Source organism: Urocitellus parryii, chromosome 8 (assembly GCF_045843805.1).
Source record: "Urocitellus parryii isolate mUroPar1 chromosome 8, mUroPar1.hap1, whole genome shotgun sequence".
Taxonomy (NCBI): domain Eukaryota; kingdom Metazoa; phylum Chordata; class Mammalia; order Rodentia; family Sciuridae; genus Urocitellus; species Urocitellus parryii.
In genome coordinates, this window is record NC_135538.1 from 147,245,062 (window position 1) to 147,269,078 (window position 24,017).

Consider the following 24,017-nt stretch of genomic DNA (forward strand, 5'->3'; position numbering starts at 1 on the left):
AAGGGACACCAGGCCTTTAAATGGTCACAACTATGTGTGCTCACTACTCCCACCTGGACCTGTCGCTGACACCACTAGGAAGAATTTAGTCACTGAGGGGTTTGGGGAGGAGTTTCCTGTCATTAACCCCCAGCTCTGTCCAGAGTCCCACAGTTGAAGTTAAGGACTGAGTTACATTTACTACTTTAATATTAAAAAAAAAAAAAAAAATGGCAACCCAACCAGGCAAACTACTGGAAGCAGGTAACTGATCCGAAATCTATTCACTTCCTCCGCGTCAATGAATGTCTTCTCAGAATCCTGAGGACGTACAAATGCTCCTAGGCATTCAGAGTCACACTGTCATACTTCCTGCAGGCTCTGACCTGTGCTGCTGAATAGCTGCCTAATTACTAAGGATGATTCCACAAGTAAAAGGCTTTGTCTCTTTCCAGTGTAAAAACCAAAGACGACCTAATGCACACCCCACACGCTTTACCACGTGCCACTCACTGTAGGACCTTCCTGCACCCCAGCCGGCTGTGAGGAGGGACTGGAAGTCAAGGGCATCAAGATGCAGGCCTGTCCTCATCCCTGACTCCTCTCTCCAGCGTCCTGCTTTCCACTCCCTGCAGGGAGAGGCAAATCGGAGAACCAGAGGCTTGTACTTCCCTTATTTACAAAGCCAGGGCTGCTGAGGAGTGTCCAAGATGCTTTATATGCAAAGGAAGGAAGAAGAGGAAAGCAAACCCAGGCTTCAAGCTCCTTCACGTGAGTGTGAAGCACCCAGCACAGCAAGCAGGCTGTGCCCACCGAGGTGACCCACCTCCAGCCCCCTTCTTCCCGCCCACACTTTCCATAAAGTGTCAAACCTCTGTCAAGTACATTTACCTCCCACAGACATCCACATACGATTCTGGATGTAAATGTTTTACCCAAATGAATGATGGCCAAACAGCCAGAGAGAGACCGGTGAACACCTGCCTGCTCCAGAGAATTTCCCTCTCGAAAAAATCCACGGCACCCATCTCAGCAAAGCAGTGTCCCTGTGCGCCTGGCAGCCGAGCAGTGAGAAGGGCTTGACGGGCATCCCAAGGTCTTCACAATGTACACCCCGCGAAACATGCCCACTGAGCCCAAAAGTCATCCGGAAAGTCAGAGGACTCAAAAACAAAATTCTGAGAGCTTTTTTTTTAAAATTACTGCTTTTAGATACTAAAAAGAAACTTCCTTTCTTAAAACCTGAACAAGTAAGAAGCAATATGAAAAAACAAAGCCAAGTCGGCAATCTGCAAGTGTCCCAGGTAGTGAAAAGGATAACTCTGTCAGCACCTGGTGCGTGCTAGATGCTGGGCACCAGGACAAGCCGTATAACCCTGCACAGCCTGGACTTCCATTATTCTAGTTTTACAGATGAGGAAACCAAGGCACAAAGAGTTAAGGGATTTGCCCAAAATTTCAGATTCAAGCAGCTTATCTCCCCAGTCCATGCTCTTGGCCATTATGTAATCCTGCAATACCATTTGAGAGTGTTTTATAAAACAAGTTATTTATACCCCACTGATGTCTTAAAAAAACACTGCAAAAGACAAATATGAAATTCCTCTTCTTCCAGTGTAAACGCTGGGACTCAGATACAGACTGAGCACTCCTAATCTGAAAATCTGAAATCCAAAATCTAAGACTTTGAGTGTCTACACCATGCCACAAGTGGAAGATTTCACACCTGACTTCACATGATGATTCACAGCCAAAATCCAGAGCACAAGACAACTACCATTTAAAATGGCCTTCGAGGGCTGGGGTTGTGGCTCATTGGTAGAGTGCTTGCCTGGCATGTGTGAGGCACTGGGTTCAAGTCTCAACATCATATATGAATAAGTAGAATTTTAAAAAATAAGATAAAATAGCCTTCAAGCCGTGTGTGGAAGGTGCATATGAACCATAAATGCATTTCATATTCAGACTCAAATTCCATACAAGATCTCTCTTTACATATTTACAAATACAGAAAAAAATACCTGAAAAAGTCAAACCGAAACACTTCTGATCCCAAACACTTCAGATAAGCGACACTCAATCTGACCATGATAACTTACAATATGTAAAATTTTTAAATTTTATTTAGGCTAGGCTAACTTCTTAAAAGATTGGCAAGGCTTTTTTCAATATACCAAACTATGAAAATGAAGATCTAACCTGCCATTTAAACAAATAAGGGAGACTCTGGTTTTCTTGAGGTTTTATTTCCCCCTGAAGATGGGGGCTTAGGCCGAGCATGGTGGTGCACTGCTATAATCCCAGCACCTCTCGAGGCTGAGGCAGGAGGATGGCAAGTTCAAAGCCAGCCTCAGCAATTTAGCAAGGCCCTAAGCAACTTAGTGAGACCCTGTCTCAAAATAAAAAAAATAAAAAGGATTGGGGGTGTGGCTCAGGGGTTAAGCATCCCCTGAGTTCAATCCCTGATATTAAAAAAAAAAAAAAATGAGAGAGAGAACAGGTCTTACTATGTTGCCCAGAATATTTGCCAACTCCTGGGTCCAATGACCCTCATGCCTCTGCCTCCCAAGTACCTGGGACAACAGGCATGTGCCATCTGCCAGGGTAGTCCAGTTTTATGGGCAGTAAGGGGCATTCTTTAACCATTTATGATACACGTTGACCTGAAGGATCAAAAAAGTTCAGGAGGCTCAAAACTCTAGCAGATGATAGAATATTAGACATCAGAGCTACCGAGGGCATCCAATCACACTTCACAGTTCAGGGGTCACCTGTGGTAATGTTTCCATCAGTTCCCAGGAAAGGGGGAAATCGCTACGTTTTTCATAAGATTAAGAGTATCCAATGTTTAAATTCTGTATATCCTTCCTCCTGTTCTGATATTGAAGGTCCTTTATTTTATTGAATGAGGTATCAAGATACAGTGGTGTTCTTATTTTAGTTCACTTATTGGTCACATTGAAAAGAAGCTGAAAACTCTTTATCCAAGTATATATTCCCTAAATTCTCAAGTCTGGGAACCAATGAGCAAGGATAGCTAAAAAGTCACTCTAGGGAAAACTAGTTAAATAATAACCTAGCTAGAGAACTTTAAAAAAAAAAAAAAAAAAAAAGTCCCTTAGGATTCTAGTAGACCAGCAATTTTGGAAAATTTATTTCCACTGCATAATTCATTATGAAAACATAGACTAAACTGTCATCCTGAATAAAGGAACACTACTCAACCCAGGCCTGCCTCAAGGCTCCAGAAACCTGCAAGTGGCATGACCATGCTAGAGTTACCCGTTTGTACTGTAATTCTAGCTTCAAAAGCAGATGTTTAAAACTGAATACGGCTGCTCAAATTCAACACCAGGATCTTGATAACGTCCCCTATCACCACACTCCTCCCTCCTTACTCAAAACACCACCCTTGACACAGTAATTGTGAGGATCCTTCTCAATGTGACAACGTAACCATGTAACCAGGAACCACCGGACCATTCCATTCAATTTGCACAGTGAACACACTTTAATTAACTATATAAATAGAAGCAGTTAAGGATAAATAGGAAAAACAAAACCAAAACCCTATTCCACTTAAAATCTTACAGTTTAAAATGTTCCCACCAAAACTTCAAATTCAGCTAGATCTCTTTGCATATTTTGTGTAGCTGATAAGATAGGTGGTTACAAAAAGCATCAATTGTGAGCACTGTTTTAATAAACCCTGGAACTGAGTGTCTGCGTGTGTGTGTGTGTGTGTGTGTGTGTGTGTGTGTGCAGATTTTTTTTTTTTTTAACCCAAGGATGCCTTACCACTGAGCTATATCCCTTTTGATTTTTTTTTTTTTTTTTTTTTTTTTGAGGCAGGGTCTCACTATGTTGTACAGGCCATCCTCCTGTCTTGGCCTCCCAAGTTCTGCGATTACAGGTGTGTACCACTGTGCCTGGCCAGAACATAAGTATATTTAAAGGCTTGTTAATCTTTTCCACAAACTACAAATTGACTTCCACAATTTGGGAAAAATCTACTAACAAAAAACTCCTGTGCAGTCCACCATCATTAGCCCCTCCTGATTCTCCCCTGGGACCCCCTGCCTGAGCATGTGGATGTTTGTGGTCACTCATGGTGGGTGTCCCCTCCAGGGAGTGTCTCTTCCAGACAACACAAAGAGCCAGAGGCAGAGGCCAAAGCTTCCCTTTCCTCAAAGGCCTCCTTCCTGTCCCTGTCTTTTAAAACAGGAAGCCTCTTCCCCTCAGGGAATGGCAAGCAGATGCTCTGCCCAGGCCTCTGGCCTCCTCTGACAGCAGCAAAACTCCTCGACACACCTGCAGACCAGACTCTGAAGGGCCTCGTGGAATCAGTAACTCCACTGTGCTTCCAGAAGTCAGGGGACAAGGGGACACACAAACCAGAGCTCACCCCACAGAAAGACAGAACCCTGGGGTCAACTGGAGCTGGGCAGGTTGTGCTGGAACACCCAGAAACAGGAGGAAGAGCCATGCCAAGAGCTCTGGAAATGCCATCTCTCCACCCCCACACACACAGCAGGACGGCTGCCAGGAAAGCTTAGAAATCACTGCCCACCGGCCAACCCCCACGCTGGACGCACACACGTACAACATGTTAGAGGAAGACTACTGAAAAGTTCCACATCCAAGGGCTTTTATAATGTCCTCCAGGCAACGTGCCTGGGGTAGGAGCTTGCATAATGCCTGGGAGAAACCCAGGCTCGTCACCAGCTCGCTGATAACGACTTCAGATACTTGGAGTCCTGCTGTCTTATTTCACCTGACACCTTCAACCCTCCCATCAGCCACTGCAGACTGACCAAACCTCCCAAGACCAGCCACACTGTCCTCTCCGGTTCCCCTAATGCTCTGACAAGAAGAAAACTGGAACCCCTGCAGTCCTTATAGATGTGATCTACTCTGACTGAGCTCTGCGTGTAAGTAAATTGGGATAAATCCGAATGTTCGAACTAGGGGGGGAGGGGAGGGCTTTTAGATCATCTAGTCCAGCTCTCAGTTTTAAAGATGGGAAAACTTAAGAGGCTAAAGCGATCCATCCAAAGTCAGCTCAAAGACACAGTCCACGACACTGGCAGAACCAGGCGGCACCCTGAATTCGAACCGCTCATTCACTACAGCATGCTGCTTCTCCAGGGCCCAGATCCCGTCATCTGCACGGACCACAGGGATTCACCAGAAGCCAGGAACGAAGCCCTATAAGGCTAACCGGAAAAAGAAAATGTGCTTCCCAATAAGTCAACATCAGGTAAAAGGACAGGCAAGTTCCCAGCTCCTCGGTACACTCCCCATTCAAGTAAAAATAAATAACATTTTAATTAGACACACCTGGCTAGTTGGCCCTTAAGTTGTGAAACTGGGTTTTCAACCTTGGCCACTCATGAGAATCAATTGCCAAGTCTGTGAATTAAGAAAAAGAGGTATAATTTAATTAAGCCTTTTTGATCAGAGATAGTTGCAAAAGCTGTTAATGCTCTTGGATATGAGCCTGGCCAGGTCATCGGGTGGCTACATCTCTGAACATGATAAAGCAGAGAAAAGTGATACCTGCTTTGCCCCATCTAGATTCCTGACCCACAGAAGCAATCCATGGGCTTAAGAAAATGTTATTTTAGACTGCTGAGTTTTGGAATGGTTAAGCAACAATGTTAAATGGAACACTCAGGAAGCTTTTTAAAAACCCCAAGGTCCAAAGTGCACTATGGCAAATTAAGCCAGCGTCTGCAAGGGTGGAACCCAGTCCCAGGTGATTCTAACACCGTGGCCAACATTGAAAACCACCATCTAAAACTGCACTGTTCAGTGCAGCAGCCACCTGTCACCCGCAGCTGTTTACATTAATGGAAAAGTAGAGTCTGCAATTTAGTTCCTCATTCCCAGTAGCCAGCGTTCAGGTGCTCAATAATCACATCAAGCTAGTGGTCCACACTGGACGGTGGAAATAGAGAACCATCTCCGTCATCAGCAAAAATGCTATTAGATGGTGCTAGTCTAGATCCGTTCCTCAAAGTTTGGTCCTGCACTACACCAGGCACCAGCATCCCCTGGGAATTGGCTAGTATGCACTTTTTCTTTTCTTTCTTTCTTTTCTTTTCTTCTTTTTTGATACCAGGGATTGAACTCAGGGGCACTTGACCACTGAGCCACATCCCCAGCCCTATTTTGTATTTTATCTAGGGACAGGGTCTCACTGAGTTGCTTAGGGCCACACTGAGTCGTGAAGTCTTTGAGGCTGTCTTTGAACTCAAGATCCTCCTGCCTCAGCCTCCTGAGCCAGTGGGATTACAGATGTGCACCACCGTGTCTGGCTGATATGCACATTCTCAAGGCCCACCCCAGACCTACTGAATGAGAACCACCTGATTCCCAAGCACACTCAAGTTTGCAAATTAAAAAAGAAAGGGACTTGAGAGAAGCTTGTCTTCTTACTGCCCCCACAAAATCATCTTTTCCATGTCCTCTCTTGTCTTACTTTGAGCCTCACTGTAGCAAAAGAGAATAGCTATGTTGTCACAGAATTTCAAACACAGGTTTTGGGGTTAACAAGCTTGAGAAGAAATCTTGCCTTTCAATTAATAAGCATGGATTCTGAAGAGAGGCTGTTTTTATAACTGCTAAGAGAAACAGCCCTGAGGTCTAACAATATGGAAATGGTTACCAATTAGGAGACTCAACAGACTACATTCAATTATGAAAGTTAAAACTGTGAAAGCTATGTAACATGACACAATATAAATGGGAGAAACGCTACACACAAATATTTACATTACATGGCAAGGACAAGAAGGCGGCAGAGGAAAATTCAGAACGATCGTTTTCCTGGGCTTGGTAGGACCAGGGCTCTCCTCTTCCCCTTCAAGTCTCTGCCATGCTCCTTATAAAGTAACTCAGGCAAAAAACATTTTAAAGTATTGAAGCACCGGGTATGGTGGCACACACCTATAATCCCAGTGACTCAGGAGGCTGAGGCAGGAGGATCATGAGTTAAAATCCAGCCTCAGCAACTCAACAAGGTGCAAAGCAACTCAGTGAGACCCTGTCTCTCAATAAAATACAAAAAAGGGCTGGGGATGGGGCTCAGTGGTTAAGTGCTCCTGAGTTCATTCCCTGATACCAAAAAAAAAGTATTGAAGCAATTTTTTAGAAAGATACAGTTGTGCTTTGATGTGAAAAATCCTTTGAAAGGATAATTTGGTAAACCAGTTCTACTTCATCAATGATACGCTGGGCGTTGACCTCACGGTGACATGAAGTTGCCACTCAGTTCGGTCAAAGCCCAGGCTTGGACTCCCAGGTTCTTCTAGTCCTAAGGGTCTGGGAAGACTCTCCTCTGTACTTCTCCTTCTGAAACTCAGGTCTACAATCAAACATCAGAATCATGCATTATTTTACAAATTTTAAAGATGTGAAAAACAGACATCTTTGCATGTGTTTAGTTTCCATTTGATTTCCAAGGAGGAGAAAAATCTTTGCACATTTGGAAGTGTAAATTTCCCAGAATATTTTGTAGAGTGATCTTCTTTTATAAAGACAGCTCCCGAATCTCACATGAATCAACTCTTGGTTGTTTTAATATAAAATTTAGCATTTCTTCTTTATGGACCGCTCTGTTGCCAATACACTTCACTTCTTTCATTGTCAAGGTACCAAGTAATCGGAGAGTTTCCTGCCAGTCTCCTTGACATCTCTGCTCTTCGTTTCCTTTGCAGGTAGCACTCTGAAAACTCCTTTACACTCTAGACACACACAGACCTCTGCCCCGACTCTGGGGAAGACCTGAGAAGAGGTGACTTGGTTTGTGCAATTCTGAAAACGATGGAGTCTTCGGGATGCCGCTATTTGAAAGAAACCTGGGTCTATGAATTTTCCTAAAAACATGAATGCACGCAAGTGTAATTTTACTACCAACTTGAAACACTCCACGTTTTCTACTTCCCTCTTACTAGATTTTACCAGAAAAGGCTAAGTGGTAGGATGGTAAGTAGCCAACTTGGTATCATTATAAAAATTTCTTATGACATTTTCCCCCAGCCCAACAGATACACACCTCTTAAGGTGGACAAAACAACTTCTTAATTAAAGTTTTTGCAACAGTGGTGCAAAAATATGATTAAAAATTGCACCCCACTCCCAGCATTTTGTCCTAACCCCAGTTAATTACCTTCATGAATGTGGGTAATTAAGAGCTGTCTACAGCAGCAACTATGTTCAATTCTAGCATTTATCTATCCCTCTTATGAAAAAGGAAATCATTTATTTTTATTGCTGCAAGTTAAATGGAAAAGGGATTTGACAGGCATTTTTAATCATAATAATAAATAGTAATTGCAGAGAGAATTTACAAAATGTTTTCTGTGTGCTGGAAATTATTGAATCCAAGTACTGAAAATACAAAAATAAATCATATAGAGCCCTTGCCCCGCAGAACCCCCAGAGCCTGGCTGAGATACTGCTACATCTGAGAAAAGTCCTTAACATAAAAGAGACCCCAAAAAACAAAACTGTGCACTGTAGGAAAAAGAAAAAAAAAAGCAGACTATACAAAGAAAACTATCATTAATGTCCTTTGTCAGAAGATATCACAATTGAGAAACATGAATAGAATGCTATTAAAAAAAAAATCAGAGACCAGAAAAAGAGCTCTTAGAAATTAAAAAATATAATAGCAGAAAAGAGAAATTAAACATTGAGGTTAGAAGATGAAGGAAGGAAATGTCCCAGAAGACAGGACAGAGAGACAAGAAATAGAAAGGAAAAATTAAACCACGAAAGGTCCAGTTCAGGAAACACCATGTCCAAATGTGTGTTCTGGAAAAGAACAAAGATAATAAAGAGGAAATAATCTGTTTTAAAAAATGATTCAAGAATTTTTGTCAGAACATGACTTTCCAGGTCAAAGCTCTTTAGCAGGAACAGTGGTAAGCACCTGTAATCCCTCCTTGGGAGGCTGAAACTGGAGAACTACAAATTTGAGGTCTGCCTCAGCAACTCAGTAAGACCAAATAAAATTTGAAAAGGGCTGGAGATGTAGCTAAGTGGTAGAGCCCTTGCCTAGCATGCACGAGGCCCTGAATTCAGTTCCCATCCAGTACCACACAACTAACACCAAAAAGGCCCACGGTGACTTCACACATTAGGAGAGTAAAGACTCTTCCACAGACTCCAAAGAGGAAAAAACCAGGTGGCATCCAAAGGATTAGAAATTCAAACAACTTCTCAACAGAATCACTGGAAGATAAAAGACACTGGAGCAATGTCTTTAAAGCAAAATTTGATACCCATTCCAACTATCAATGAGGTAAGTGGGTGGGATGAAGATACGGTCAAGGGTTCAAAAAACTATCCGCCCCAAGCTCGCTGTCTCGGGAAGCTGCCCAAGAACAAGCTCTGCAAAACCAAGGCAGTAAACCAAGAAAGAAGGAAAGGGAGACAAGGAACAGCAGATTCCACACGGATGTAAAAGGAACCTGGAGAATGAGGGTGAAGGGGAGCCCAAGGAGAGGCAGCTACTCCCAGCAGCACAGCCACCAGTCCCTAAAAAGCCATCGGAGGGCAGAGGAGAGACCTCCCATCTGACCTGCAGAGCACACCTGCGAGGGGGCAGGTCTTGAGGGCAGCTTTGGTCAAGAGGCCGACAGTTTGCTGAATTCCTAAGTACCCAGAGAAACAGGCAGACTAAAGAAAGAAAAAGAACTGTCCACTCCAGGGAACATAAAAGGTTTTGTAAGACAAGATGATCACTCAGGGGAGATGACAAGGTCCAGCTGAAAACAGTGTTCTGTGTGGTCAATATAAATTACACAAACACCAAATACTGATCCAACCAAAGGTGCCAGACACTAGAGAGAGAAAGACTCTGGAGCAGGGTAGAAAAATCAAATAAAAGTGTGGCACTACCAGTATCTCTTCAGAAACAGGGAGGGAAATTCCAAAAGAATGATCTAAAAATCACCAAAAATGGCTGGTTGCCTCTGGAGACAAGATATAAAGAGAAGGCGGCTGCTTCTTCTTTTTTACTATAACATTTATAAATTATAGAGCTTCATACACTTTACAAATTATGACTTCACACTTCACACTGATTTTAAAAAGAAAAAAAAAATGAGAACACAAAACAAAAACAGAGCCCAAACTCTTACCCACTAAACTTGTGTTTTCAAATTATCCATTTGTGACTCATTAGTGGGTTGTGAAATCACAGGTAAGTCACAACCATCTTTTTGTTTTGTTTTATTTTGGCACGAGGGATTTAACCCAGAGCGCTTTACCACTGAGCCACATCCCCAACCCTTTTATTTTTGAGACAGGGCCTTACCACATGGCTGTGGCTGGCCTAGAACTAGTGATCCTCCTGCCTCAGCCTCCCAAGTCACTGGATTACACAGCACAACTATCATGTTTTAAATGAACAGAAGAGAACAGAAAATAAGAAAGACACTGTGTATATTTAAGACTATACTTCCATGAACATTTAAAATACACATACACACATACAGGGTTTATTTCAAAATGTAAAAGGCATTTTGAATCATGGACTATATCAAAATAATTTTCAAACCACTCTATACTGCTTTATAATTGCTTTCAAACTTGTTTTAAAAAGAGATTTCCATGTACATTTATTTTCAAACAAACTGAAGACATTGACAGCTAATAAAAATATCTGATTGTGATACTCTTTAAAATCCCACTAATGACAAACCTGAAGAATGCATATTTCTATATTAGTGAACCCTAAATATCCTTTACTTTTATATAGTATACTCTACAATAAAGCCAGAGAGAAGAGTAACAACACAGAAAACAACTCAAAGTCCCTAAAAATGATTTGATGATAATGTGGAATATTACTGTTTCTTAGGTGATTTACATTTCTAATTTTGTGTGACTTTCACTAATTTTTAAATTTGTGGTCTATCCACAAAGACCCTTGAACAGGAGGAAATATCCTAGAAGACTCTGGAATGGCAAGTGAAGTCAGCTTTTTATTTCTAATAAAAACACAGAAGTATAAACTAGAAAATATACATGCAGGTGACCAAGGTTCGCTTTCTCCCACCAGACCCTTCCTCAAAGAGGTAGTAAGGTACACTACACACCCCGCAGTGTGGAAGAAAATCAGAAGTATAAAACTCTGATGTTCTTCTACTAAGAGCCCATATTAGGTCCAATATTTTCTTCTTACTTAGGCTCAATACACACTTTACTGTAGATGCTTACCTTACAATTCACTTACATACAATAATGACAAATTCCTGTAGAAAGCAAGTTCCATCATGCACTTTTCCTAATAAAGCTTCACTTTCCAAAAGTTATAAGGATCAGATTCTGAGGCTAATGATCTATAGTTAAAAAAAGCAAAACAAAGCAAAACCTACCACTATGGAGCTAGGGGCATAGCTTAGTGGTAGCATGCTTGCCTAGCAGGCCCAAGGCCCTGGGTTCAATCCCCAGCATTAGGAGAAAAAAAAGAAAGGATGAGTAAGTCTTCAATACATGCTAGTATTGAACAGTAACAAAAGTATTTGTTACAATATACATATGTATGTATACATATACATACTTGCAAGGTATACTTATTGCATATACATGTCAATATAGACTATATAGGCAAGAAAATTCATGAGAAATAGATGACTGTGGTAATCCTTTTTTCAAAGAGGTAAGATGAGAAGAGTAGAGGAGACACTTGGGCACATAAGGAATTCTCATCCATCCCCCCCCCCACATACCCCCTACCAGCAAATGGCCTTTTTCCACATCCTAATCCACACCCCACACTCATACTCACATGGTATAATCACCCAGAAGTAATCTGGCAGGCTTGCTTTCACTTTTATCCACAAAGGACTTTACCCCACCTTGCACAAGACCAGCACAAATGCCACCTGTCTCTGCAGGCTGCCAGAACCTAAGGGGCTTGCCTAGTCTTTCTCCAGTGCTCACATCACTCTGGAGAAAGGTGCTGAGCGCCTGCTCTGTGCCAAGCACTGTGCAGGGAAACAGGGCACAAAGGGTACAAGGTACCTGCCTTCAGGAAGCTCGAAGCCTTCAGGGCAGGACAGGAGAGAAAGCAGGCAATGTCCAAATGATAAGGTACGTATAATAGCAAAAGTATATGCCCATGTAATTACCACACTATATTTTAAGTATTTTTTCCTCTTTCTTCCCACTACTCTCAAGTTGAGAACCTCTGGAATAGGCAGCAGACCTGCAGTTATCTCTGGATACCCTGTGCCAAGCATAATATTCATATGAACGCTGTAAATGGCTCCCGAATAGCAAGGCAATGGAGTTTTAAGAAACAAACTCCTATATCTTACTGTTCAAGTCAACTATTAACCTGGACCTACATCATGTATAACAATCTTAGAATTTCAGCACCAGAACAAACATCTTTACCCTCAGAAGTCCTCTGATCTTCTAGTCCTAACTAAGCAGTCTGGCCTTTGATTCCATAAAGGGGGAACATTAAGAAAGCTAAGCCTGTTTCTTTTTCTGGAAGTCAATGCATTCTCACTTTCTCTTGCTGGTAAGACTGAAAACTTTCACCCAGTAACTCTGAATTGCCACTTGTGACTAATGCATTGGTGATTTCTTGCAACTTTCAGAAAAACAGTAATTCTCAATCTGACACAATTTGGCCAATATTATGTAAGGGCCTCTTATACCTTAAAACTTGGATTTCTAGGTATGAGAAATAATAAATATTCTCAGTATACAACTGGTTCACACTTGCCCTACCCAGAGCTCTATCCACAAACAAATGATAGAAATGAATTGCAAATATAACATGAAGCACTATTGCAATTAATCAACCTAGAGCCCAAGGGAGTAATTGTTTCTATTTTTAAAAGCACTGTTGCTTTAAGGGAGAGCTCCCTGAAGAAACATGAACCAAGCTGCATAGTGAAAATCAAAATGCACTTGGTGTCTTCATCCATGCAAAGACGGTAATTTTCATCTGCAAGTAGCATCTACAAGTAGTGGGCGGACTCTCCTGCTCGTAAATGGAATGGCCAGGACACAGGCAGAATCCCACCAAAAGGGCCCATCCACCAACACAAAGCATCACAAGGATGAATGAGAGCACCCATATTCCAATGCTACTCTCACAGCTCCAGACAGGGGCTGTCCCAGTAAGAAAGCCAATGGAAAAAAAAAAATACCAAAATCACCTCTGAAATCTTTACTGAAAAGATCTGATCAGTGACTAATGTGGCACTCCCCAAAATGATCAATTGATTATTCAGCACAGTCTGAAGTTACAAATTCTATCCACAAAATTAAGCCTGTTTCTCTGCACAAATGACACGGCTTCATTTCATTAAATAGTAACTAACAGTAGTGCTCCTTATGGAAAGAGTGACAAGGAGAAGGTGCCACCCCAGCTAGGATAAGATAAGTGGAAAATACAGGAGTCAAAATATTATACCTGTTTCCCAGACTGCCTTGAAGAATGTGGCCCACCAAAAAAATGTTTTTTTCTCTGAAATAATAAAACAATATCCTTTTTCAGGGGGTAGGGAGACTTTAGTGTTGTGTTCACATAATATGTAAATATTTTAACTTAATTGACTTACTATCACCATGAAACATACTATCTACTCTGCTATATCTAAAAATACTGTAAAAATATTTCAAATGCATCTAAAAATACAGCCCAAGGATAAATCCATTACTTAAAAGTATTTAACATAACATTTTAAATTTAATATCACCATAAGAATCTGCTATGGGTAGCAAAATATTGTCAAATCAGATTAAAAAATTGCTAGGCTCAACAAAAAAAGTGAAGAATCCTAATCTTACCTTTTCATAATGTCATTCCCTCAATTTAGCAAAAGGGTGCCTGATACCACATTATTACTGAATAGGAGCAGCTGCCTCCTTTAGCAATAAAGTAACAAACACTACTTCAGAGCCTCTCTTCAATGAAAATCTCTTAAGAGCAAAATCACTACATTGTAGCTCATCAATCAACAGGTGACTTTTAGAAACAAACTCATACTCATTTCCAAGAGGAAATAATTTGGTAGAATCCCGGTTTTTCTTTGATATTTTTTACAAGCTTCTGAATTGCCATACTGAATGAATTCCAACACATTTCTTCTCCAGGGCTTACCAGAAAAATGCCAAATATTCAAATTATTTTAGGGCATTTTCCCATAGTACTGCATGGAACACAGCAGAATTAATAAGGATCCAACAGTTACCACTTTTCAAATGCAAATATGTTACGGTCTAGGAAATGCAGCCCCCTTTTAAACATCCCTCCAGTGTCTACACAGTTCAGGGCTCTACTTTTGTTTCCTTGAAAATCAAAATTCGCGCATTACATTCAGGCATTATCTCAACTCAACACCAAAAAAAAAAAAAAATAGATTTTAAATGGTCCAGCCTGAGCCTGCATCCTACAAGACTGTTTCTGCTTTAGCCCCCGCCCCCCCCCATCCCCATCTTACACACAATGTCCCTAAACAATTCTGCCAAAGGAAGCCCAGAAGGAAAGAATCACGGGCGCTGGGTGCCACGGAGGCCGTGGGCTGGTCACTGGCCACTTCGGGCCTCAGTTTTCTTATCCATAAAATGTGGCCACTGGACTAATCATCCCAGGGTTCCACCCGTCCCCCTAGCTCGGAGTGCCTGCCGAGAAGCCCACGGGGACGCAGCTGACCGGTGCTGCCGGTGGCCGGAGCGCCGGCTCTGAGTGACAACGCTCGGGAGGGGAGGGAACCGGCAGCGGCGGGGGTGGGGGAAACAGAGGGAAGAGAGGAACTTGGACTTGCAACCGCTTCCAACGGCAGCGTGAGACAAACTTGAAGCCGCCCTCTAACAATGGGAAGGCGCACTCGCGTTTTCCTGGCTCAAACTTGCAGGACCCTGCGAGCTGGGTCCTCCCGCCCGCCCTCGCGGAACGCGCCTCACCTTTCTCCCTGTTTGGTGTTGGAAGGAGGAGGGTGCAGGACCGTTTGGTTCCCTTCCATCTCCACCACGCACTTGGTGTTCAGTTCCAGTTCTGAAAGCACAGGGCACACCAGCGTCGCCACCTCGCCCCGCGCTGCCTCCCGCCGCCGCGCGGTCCCGGGAGGCGGCCGAGCCGGGGACCGAGCCCCGGGCGCCGGGTGGCCGAGCCGCTGCGGGCGCCGCCTCCGCCCGGCGCCCGGGCCCCGGCCGCGCTCTCGCCGCCCGGCCCCGCCGCCCCGCAGTTTCCAAAGTTGCCCCCGCCCTCGGCCCGCCCGGGCAGAAACGGAAACGCGCGGAGAGCTCCTCACCTCGTCGGTTCATGGGCCGGACCCGGACGGCAACTTTTACCTTGGTATCCGACATGTTGGCGGCGCCGCTCGGCCAGAGGCGGCCTCACGCGCCGCGCCGCCGCCGCCGCCGCGCGCCCCCCGAGCGCGGCCGCCGCTCCGCCGAGTGCTCCGCGAGGCAGCGCCGAGGCGCGCGGGCCATCCCGGGGGAGCGCGACGCGGGGCACGGCCGCGGCCGGGGAGGGGCGGGCGCGGGGCGGGGCGCGGCGGCGGGCGGGGAGGAGGCCGCGCCGCGGCCCAGGCGCCGCTCTAGCCGAGCCGGCCCAGCCGAGCGCGCAGCGCCGCGGCCCCTCGCGGCCGCCGGGGGCCCGGCCGCGCCGCCATCTTCCGCCCGCGCCACGGCCCGCGCTCCCCGGGGCCGCCTCGGCGCGCGGCGCCCACCGTGGCCGGGCGGCGGGAGTGCGCGCCGCGCGCCTGCTCCTGCGGGGTGGGGCCGCCGCGCCGAGGCCGCCCCGGCGCCTGCGGGGACCGGGGAGCGCGCCGGGAGCTCGAGTCCCCCTCGGGGGCCGCTGTCACCCGCAGAGCCGGAGCCCTGGGCGGAATGCAGGGCGCGGGCACGCCGTGCCAGGTGGGCAGGCCTTGCCCGCCGGATAAATGCGCCCCAACCGAGGGCCCCGGCCCGCCGCCCCGCAGCGCCCCGGCCGAGCTTGCAGCGGGATTCCAAGGTCCCTGTGGGGAACCGACACTAGGAACGAGTCGGTGCCTCTGCCACCAAACAGTGCGTGTTTGTAAATAGTGCACTCGCCCCCTTCCCTTCCCTTGTGCAGGGATGTCAAGTGGGCCGGAGGGTCATTAACTCTTACATAAGAATTTAATAGCAGTGGAATTCTGTCATCCTGCCAAACGCAGACCTCGCGCTGCCAGGGCGGAGCTGGGAGAATCGGATTTATTCTGTTTGGTTCAACAAGTGCTCACTATGTGCCAAGTGTTTTGAAATGTACACAAGTCTAACATCCAGAGTTGACATCCAGGGACACTTTCAGCTTTGCCTAAAGGTAGAATTCCATTCATTGGTACATTCATTTAATGGATGTTGTACTGAGGGCCTACTGTGTGCAGAACACAACCACCAGTAGGGTTACAGAACCGCACTCCAGAGGCCATGCTAAGGTGGAAGAAATGGCGGTAGACACACATTATGGTGGACAGACAGTGTGTGGCAGGTAATGCGAGAACGAGAGGGATGCAGTTTACCTCCAACAGGTGCCAAGTGATTAGCCTGACTACGCTTGTCCCACGCGCGTGGAATCCAGAACCTGGCACACGAGCTCTTCCACTCAGCCACCCCTCCCCCCCACGACCTTGAGCCTGACTTTAAGTGGTGCAGTACTTTCTTACCCTCACCTTGTTACAGGGCCACCTGTCACCTCCCCTCTGAAGGTTCTGTTGCATTTTTTTTTCTCCTCCCCATTGGTACTGCGGCAAGCTTACTAGGTCCATCAGTTCAGCTGTTCCACTATGTTTGGAGCATCCTAGGATGTGACACTCACGATGGACAGTGAAGACCCCTGGGCTACTGCTGGACAAAAACAGAAAAATTCCTAGCCCCCTGGGCCTAACAGTCTGCTTCTCTGCCCACTTTCTCACCTTTGGGCTATGGGGATATCTATCAACTGACCTTCTTAGCTTTACTTCCAATTATCTGTCCTATATCCATCCAACTTCCATATTGATCTTGACATGAGATTAAAATCCTGTCCTTCAATCATGCATGCGCTTCTAGTGTTCAAAAACTTCTCGGGCCTGTCCAATTTGATATTATTTTCCACCATTCCTGAAATTCTACACTTCACCCAGGACCATTTCATAAACAAGTTGGCAGCCCTATGCTACATCATTGCTTGGGCAGTTTCCATCCATTAGGAATTGTCAGGGGGTTCAGTTATATTCCCCAAAAGATCCAAATCATAGCTCCCAGTGCTTGTGAATGAGGCCTTATCTTGAAAGTAGAGTCTTTGCAGATCAAGATGTGGTCATACTGGGTTAGGAAAAGCCCTAAATCCAATGACTGGACTCTTTGAGAGAAAGAAGGAGGTGGGCACACACACACAAGGTGGAAGGCCATGTGAAGATATAGGTGGAGATTGATGTGGCTACAAGCCAAGGACTTCTGGGACTGACCAGAAGCTAGGAGGCAAAGAAGGATTCTTACCTAGAACCTTCAGAAGGAACAAGGGTCTGCTAACACCTTGAATTTGAATGTATAGCTCACAGAACTAGGAGACAACAAATTTCTGTTGTTTTATAATACCCAGTTTGTGGTTTATTATGGCAGTCTGGAGATACTAATGCTGGGGTTATAGGAATTAATCAATTCTCCCTTTTCTAACTCTATCCTCCATCTCTGTCTCTCTTTCTTCTTCTCCTTCATTCTCTGCCAGATTGTGAAAGCCTTGAAGGCTGAAGAATTTGCATCTTTGTCCCAAAGGCAATGGGGATTTAATGAATTGAACTTGGGGCATTTCCTTAGGGTCATGAATTTGGCAACAGTCTATCTATCCAGAGTGGCCGCAGTCACCCAGATGAGAGGTGAGGATGGAGTGAACAAAGCCAGGGCAGGTGCAAACCAGGAGAAGAGACAGGTGCAGCAGGCAGTGGGGTGTGAGCATGGAGGGAGACCAAGGGTTGCAGTACCTAGGAAGGGTAATGGCCCATAACCCCCAGTGGACGAGAACAGGGCTGAAGGTGAGATGGGTGTGATTGAGTTGGTGGTTAAGAAGTTCCCACTGGTCTTTTGCAGAGTGGCCCTTCCTTCTGCTTTTCCAACACTTGTCCTCACCTCTTCTAAGAAGAGCTTACTAAATGTTTTTTTCTTCAAAACAATTCACCTCCTCTTATTGGGAATTATATATTTTTAGAGTTGGAAGCTACCTCTGGGGGTCTTCCAGACCCCTCTACTACAGTCTTCAAAATGACCATCTATCCTCTGCTTGAATGTCCAGTGACAATGCTCAGATTTAGAAGAGCTGAGCCAGGTGTTTTGGTGTACACCTGCAATCCCAACAAACTCCAGAGGCTGAGGTAGGAGGATTGTAGGTTTGAGGCCAGGCCTCAGCAACTTAACAAGGTCCTATGCAATTTCCTAAGACCTTACTTAAAATAAAAAGGGCTTGGGATGTGGCTCAGTTGTTTGATCGAACCCCCACTGGGTTTGATCGCTGGTACCAAAAAAGAAAATAATAAAACAAAGAAAATAATAAAACAAACTATTGAGTGACTCATTCTAAAATTCTGCACTTAGAGGTCTCCATGAAAAATCAAATTTACCTCCTGCAGGTTTCACCTGCTACTCCTTCGTTTCTCTTGTACAGAAAGGCTTTCAAAACACTGCAGGTGGTTCTCATGCCTTTCTGCTTGGAATGAATTCCCTCCAAGCTTACACCTCAAAACAACACCAATCATAGCATCTCTCACAGTTTCCGTGGGTCAGAGACTTGAGAAGGGCTCACGTGGCGATCCTGCTCTGGTTCTATCATGCTATGGCATTCAGATGGTAGTTGAAACAGTGGTTGGCAGGAGCCACTGAGGCTGGCCAGACATTTCTGTCACTCCAGGTGTCTCAAGGTTTCTCTGTATAGTCTGTCTGCCTGGATAGGTGCTATAGTTTGGATCTTGAATGTCCCCAAAGGCCCCTGTGTTAAAGATCCCGTTTCCAGCCCGTGTCTCCACTGGGAGATGGTGGGACCTGTCAGAGACAGTCCCAGTGGGAGGAAGTTGGACATTGGGGGTGTGCCCTTGAAGGGGATCTTTAGACCCTGGGCCCTCCTGCTCCCTCTATTTGATTTTTGGCTGTCAACAGATGAGCAGCTTTGCTCTACCATGATGTTCTGCCTGGTCAACAGGCTCAAAAGCAACAAAACCCAAAGACCATGTACCGCCACTTCTGAAGCCAAGAGTTAAAATAAACCTTTCCTTCTGTAAGTTGTTTATCTCAGGTGTTTTGTCACCATAATGAAAAGCTGACTCCCAGTCGGCGTTATGGTGGTTGGGTGAGAATTTTCAGGGAGCTAGCAGAAGTTCCCTCATCTTTTATGATCTGATCTCAGAAATCCTACAGTGTTGCTTCTGCCATAGGAAGAAGCCCTCATAGATTCAAGGGATGGCCGTAGTCTCCTTATCTCCATGAAGGAAATGTCAGTTATATTTTATGAAGAGCATGGGGTGGGAGATACTTGTTGCCGTGACTTTTTAAATACTTTTCTTTTTTAGTTGTCAATGGGCCTTTATTTTATTAATTTATATGTGGTTCTGAGAATGGAACCCAGGGCCTCACACACGCCAGGCAAGCAATTTACCACTGAGCCACAACCCAGCCCTGTTGCAGATTTGGGGCAGTACAATCTGCCACATAATGCATTTCTACAACTCTCCTAGCATCCTCTGATAGCTTGTTATCATTACATAAAACTTAGGAATTAGAATCTTGCCTCTGTCGTATGCGTAACCTGAAAGTTATTTAATCAGTTTAGTCTTAAATCAGTTCCTGAGTAACCAATGGGGAATCTGAACTCTCAAAACCCTGATGTAGAAGACGGCTTTTTGAATACATGCGAGACAAATAATGTCCGACTTTCCCAAGTACTTCTGTTCCTTCCTCCCCCACACTGCATCTCTTGTGTGCTCGGGCAGCCCTGTTGGTCTATATAATCCCACCTGACTGGTACAGCTATTCCTACTGCAAACGGAGCCCATCAGACCCTTCCCTCTGGAAATCTTGGCTTGGGGTTCAGAGGATGGTGATTAAGGTGTGGCCATCAGAATCAGACTATCTGCCACGAATCCTTCCCTTTCTGAGCAAGAAAAATCCATATTAGCTTTTCTAAGTCTCCACTTTCTTATTTAAAAAAAATAGGATGAGGTGATGATAATAGTTAAAGTACTGACTTTGTTTGGTTTTTATGAGGATAAAATGAGTTAATGCCTGCAAAACTCTCACCACAGATTGTGAACAGGGGCTGGTACTCCCTCAAGTTGCCTGGAGGATCATAGAGTCACAGAAAGCTACTCTGAGGGAAGAGAATCATGAAGCATTGTGCAGAGGCAGTTAGGGAAAAGAGAACTGTTCTGGTTTCTAACAACCTTCCAGGTTTCCCTTCTAGGCTCTGCCAGGGTGGAGCTGCATCCCTGTCCCCAGATCCCTTACGGTGAGTGTAGAAATAAGATGATGTTATGCTCGAGATGTAAGGAGTCCCCCCAGAACTCACGTGTGAGACCAGACAAGAAAGTTCAGAGGGGAAATGATTGGATCCTGAGAGCTCTAACTTAATCAGCGCATAAATCCACTTGAATGGATTAACTGGGTGTGATTGTAGGCAGATAGGGTATGGCTGGAGGAGGTGAGTCACTGGGGATGTGCCTTTAGGGTTTACATTTTGTCCCTGGTGAGTGGAGGTCTCTGTTTCCTGGTGGCCCTGTCCTGAGCTGCTTTCCTCCACCACACTCATCCCCTATGATGTCCTGCCTCACTGTGGGCCCAGAGCCATGGAGTCAGCCATCTATGGACTGAGACCTCTGATACCATGAACCCCTAATAAGTTTCTCCTCCTCTACATTGTTCTTGTCGAGTCTTTTGGTCACAGCGACAAAAATGAAATAAAACAAGATAAAATACAACTAAGTAAAACACACACAAAAAAGAGACTGAGAAGAGTAGAAGACACTCGAGGAATAGATGAATAATCGTTGTTGTGTTTTGTCACCAGGGAGAATGTTGATGAATTCCACCAAACAGTGCTGTCATTGCTCACCATCCTGTAAGTCCCTCTAGGAAGGAGGATATTTAGAACTGGATGCAAACATGACAAACAGGAGTAATGAAAGTGATGAAAGTAATGTAGGGCACAGAGGCTGGCTCTGAGTCACACTCCCAGGTTCAGACTCAGCTCTGCTGATTGTCAGAGGCAACCTTGTTCAAGACAAGGATCCCACCTCTGCCTCCACTTCCTCATCTCTGAGACGGTGATCACCAAGGCTCTTGTCTGGCTGTGTCAACAACACAGATTAAGTAAACATCACCTGGTGTCATCGTCCTTGTGGTTGACAGCGTCAACATCATCTCTATTGCTATTGTCACGGCTGATCCAGGACTCTCTCCGTGAGCTTAGATCACTGGCAGCGGATGTGACATTTCCACCTTCTTTAAGTGTCATGCCCAAGGCTTGTCAAGTGGGAGACAAAGAGCAGCCTTGCAAAGGACCTCCAAGAGGGCAAGCTCCATCAACATCCCTGGAGCCCCTCGGAAGAGCAGATCACCCCATGGAGCCACAAATAAACCTCTTGTCCCTCTACAGCTGGCTTTTTAGGCCAGTTTGCTAAGGAGCACTAGGGTCACCCCAGGGCACTTCTCTTGAAAGAAGGTCCCAGAAGACTAGAGGGAACCCCAACCTCAGACATTTGCAAGCAGGAATTCAAGTGGTCATCCATCCAAGAGAGAGTCGTAGATCTTAAGTACAACAGGAATTCTAACTGGACAGACCTCTTATGAGAATCTGGAGCTTTTGAATCCACCCATGCTTGGTCCCCACCCCCCAACCATCCCTGTTTATTTAATTGAATTAACCAGCAAAAAATGGCTAATAAAAGAAAGCAAGGTTTTTCTCTAGCAAGAAGGTCTCTAGGAGATGGACAGACAGTGGCCCATTCTGTGGGTAGGGCACAGCAAGCACCTCTTTGAGATGGAGGCATATGTGGAGGGCTAAAGTCCCACTGCAGAGTTGGCCTCACCTGAAGAGGGACTCATGGTTTGGATGTGAGGTGTCCCCCTGAAGCTTAGGTATGAGACAATGCTGGAAGATTTAGAAGAGAAATGATTGGATTATGAGAGTCTTAACCCAGTCAGTGATTTCATCCCCTGGTGGGGTTCACCGAGTGGTAACTGAAGGTGGGCAGGGTGTGGCTGGGGGAGGTGGGACCCTAGGATGGGCCTTTGGGGTATATATTTTGTATCTTGAGAGTGGAGTCTCTTTCTGCCTCCTGATCATCATGTGAGCTGCTTCTCTCTACCACATTCTTCCTCATGATGTTGTCCCTCACCTCGAGCCCCAAGGAATGGAGCCAGTGTCTGTGAACCTCTGAAACTGTGAGCCTTCAAACAAACTTGTCCTCCTCAACAATTGTTCTGGTCAGATCTTTTAGTAACAGCAGCGACTGGGTAAGCTACGGTAGGGCTTCCCTCCCAGCACAAACTGACCTGGACACTCTTCTCAACAGACCCACAGTCCCCAAAGCCCATATAACCAACCAACACAGCTGTGCGTGCTCATCACTGGGACAGCCCTGAGCTATGCACTTTAAGCCTATGCTTCCTTATCAAGAAGAGCTGGTTAAATGACTTGACTTTAGAAATTAGAATGAGGGAGGCTCTAAAGAACTGGCAGACAACTGATAACAAGCATCCCAGGCACCCTGGAGCCATTCAATTTCTATTCCAGTCAGAAGTAGGCTGCCAGGCTCACCTAAAAACTTACCAGTGTTGTAGGTCTGCAAAGAATCAGAGAGTAATCCCAGAGCCGCAGATACTTAAGTAAGAGGCTTTCTGTAAATCTAGCTTAACAACTCTATCAGTCAGTATAGGATAAGCTACCCCGTGGTAACCAACAATCGGGGAACCCCCGGGGCTTACAGAAGCAAAGCTCTGGGCCTCACCTACAGGATTTGTCCATCACAGCCAGTCTGTGGCTCTGCTCATCATTTTCATTCTGAGTCTCAGGCTGACAAAACAGCCCTTAGCTGGGACAATGCTAGTTTTGTAGCAGAAGTTAAGAAGAGGTGGCAAATCACAATGGCTCTTTAAGTTTGGCTCGGAAATGGCGCCTGACAATTCTTGATTTTCATTGGACAAGGCAAGTCACATGGTCAAGCCAACCATCACTGGAGCAGAGAATAATAAATCTCCCCTGGAGTGGGGCTCCAAACCATCTATCACAATTATATTTATTTTTCACAATAGTTAACAGTAGAGAATATTCATTAAACCTTGACTACTTACCATCCACGGGCTCTATTATTTAATTCTCACAAGAATCCTATAGGGTAAACACTGTTATTACCATCTTTCATTAGAATGATTAGTAAAAAATGAGGAGAGAAGATAAATAAATTTTCCAAGGTCACATACCTGGGAACTGATGACCTTGGCATTTGTGTGAAGGTCTTTGAAAACCACAGATTTCTCTTCTACACTGGAACTTCTTCAGATGAGTTGTCCAGAATACAACTAGCAGGGCCATCGCTCAGTGGTAGAGCACTTGCCTAGTAGGTGTGAGGCCTTTGTTCCATCCTCAGCACTGAAAACAAAACAAAACCCCTCAAAATAATGGGGGAGACCTATGTGATCGGGACATGCATGTGAGTGGTTTTTCTGAGGGTGATACTGAATTTTCCCGGCTCATCTATATTTTCTATCACCAAAAAATGTGATAAGCCATATAAATAAAAGTACGTTAGTATCATGGTTTACAGTTTAGTGTGATACGGACTCTCCCCAAAATAGCTGCAAAATACCATGGGAGGTAGAAGACAAGGCAGATCCTTTGACAGCAGCTTCCTGGGACAAAGGAGGCAGTATTTACCAATGCCACTGGATTCACAGGGTGTCACGGAAAGCTGACTTTGATGTCAGACCCAATGTGGTTTGTTTCCCACACCTGAAGCTGCCCTGCCATATCTGCCTTGGACATTCAATTCTTGGGTCTCCAGTGTATAAAACGGATA

At 45.1% G+C, this 24,017-nt stretch overlaps 1 protein-coding gene and 1 long non-coding RNA gene across 2 annotated transcripts in view; one reads left to right on the forward strand and one right to left on the reverse strand.

Annotated features, from left to right (window-relative positions):
• Kif13a (kinesin family member 13A) overlaps window positions 1-15,382 on the reverse strand; it is a 173,737-nt gene extending 158,355 nt beyond the window's left edge. The window contains 2 exon segments of the mRNA XM_026402179.2: window positions 14,920-15,010; window positions 15,267-15,382. Coding sequence (XP_026257964.2) covers window positions 14,920-15,010; window positions 15,267-15,321 — 146 coding nt within the window. The 5' untranslated portion in view covers window positions 15,322-15,382.
• On the forward strand, window positions 15,186-23,453 carry LOC113192149 (uncharacterized). The gene is made up of 3 exons (XR_003301980.2): window positions 15,186-15,310; window positions 17,687-17,834; window positions 21,008-23,453. It is a non-coding gene; the product is annotated as an uncharacterized LOC113192149 (long non-coding RNA).
• The last annotated feature ends 564 nt before the right edge of the window (window positions 23,454-24,017 follow it).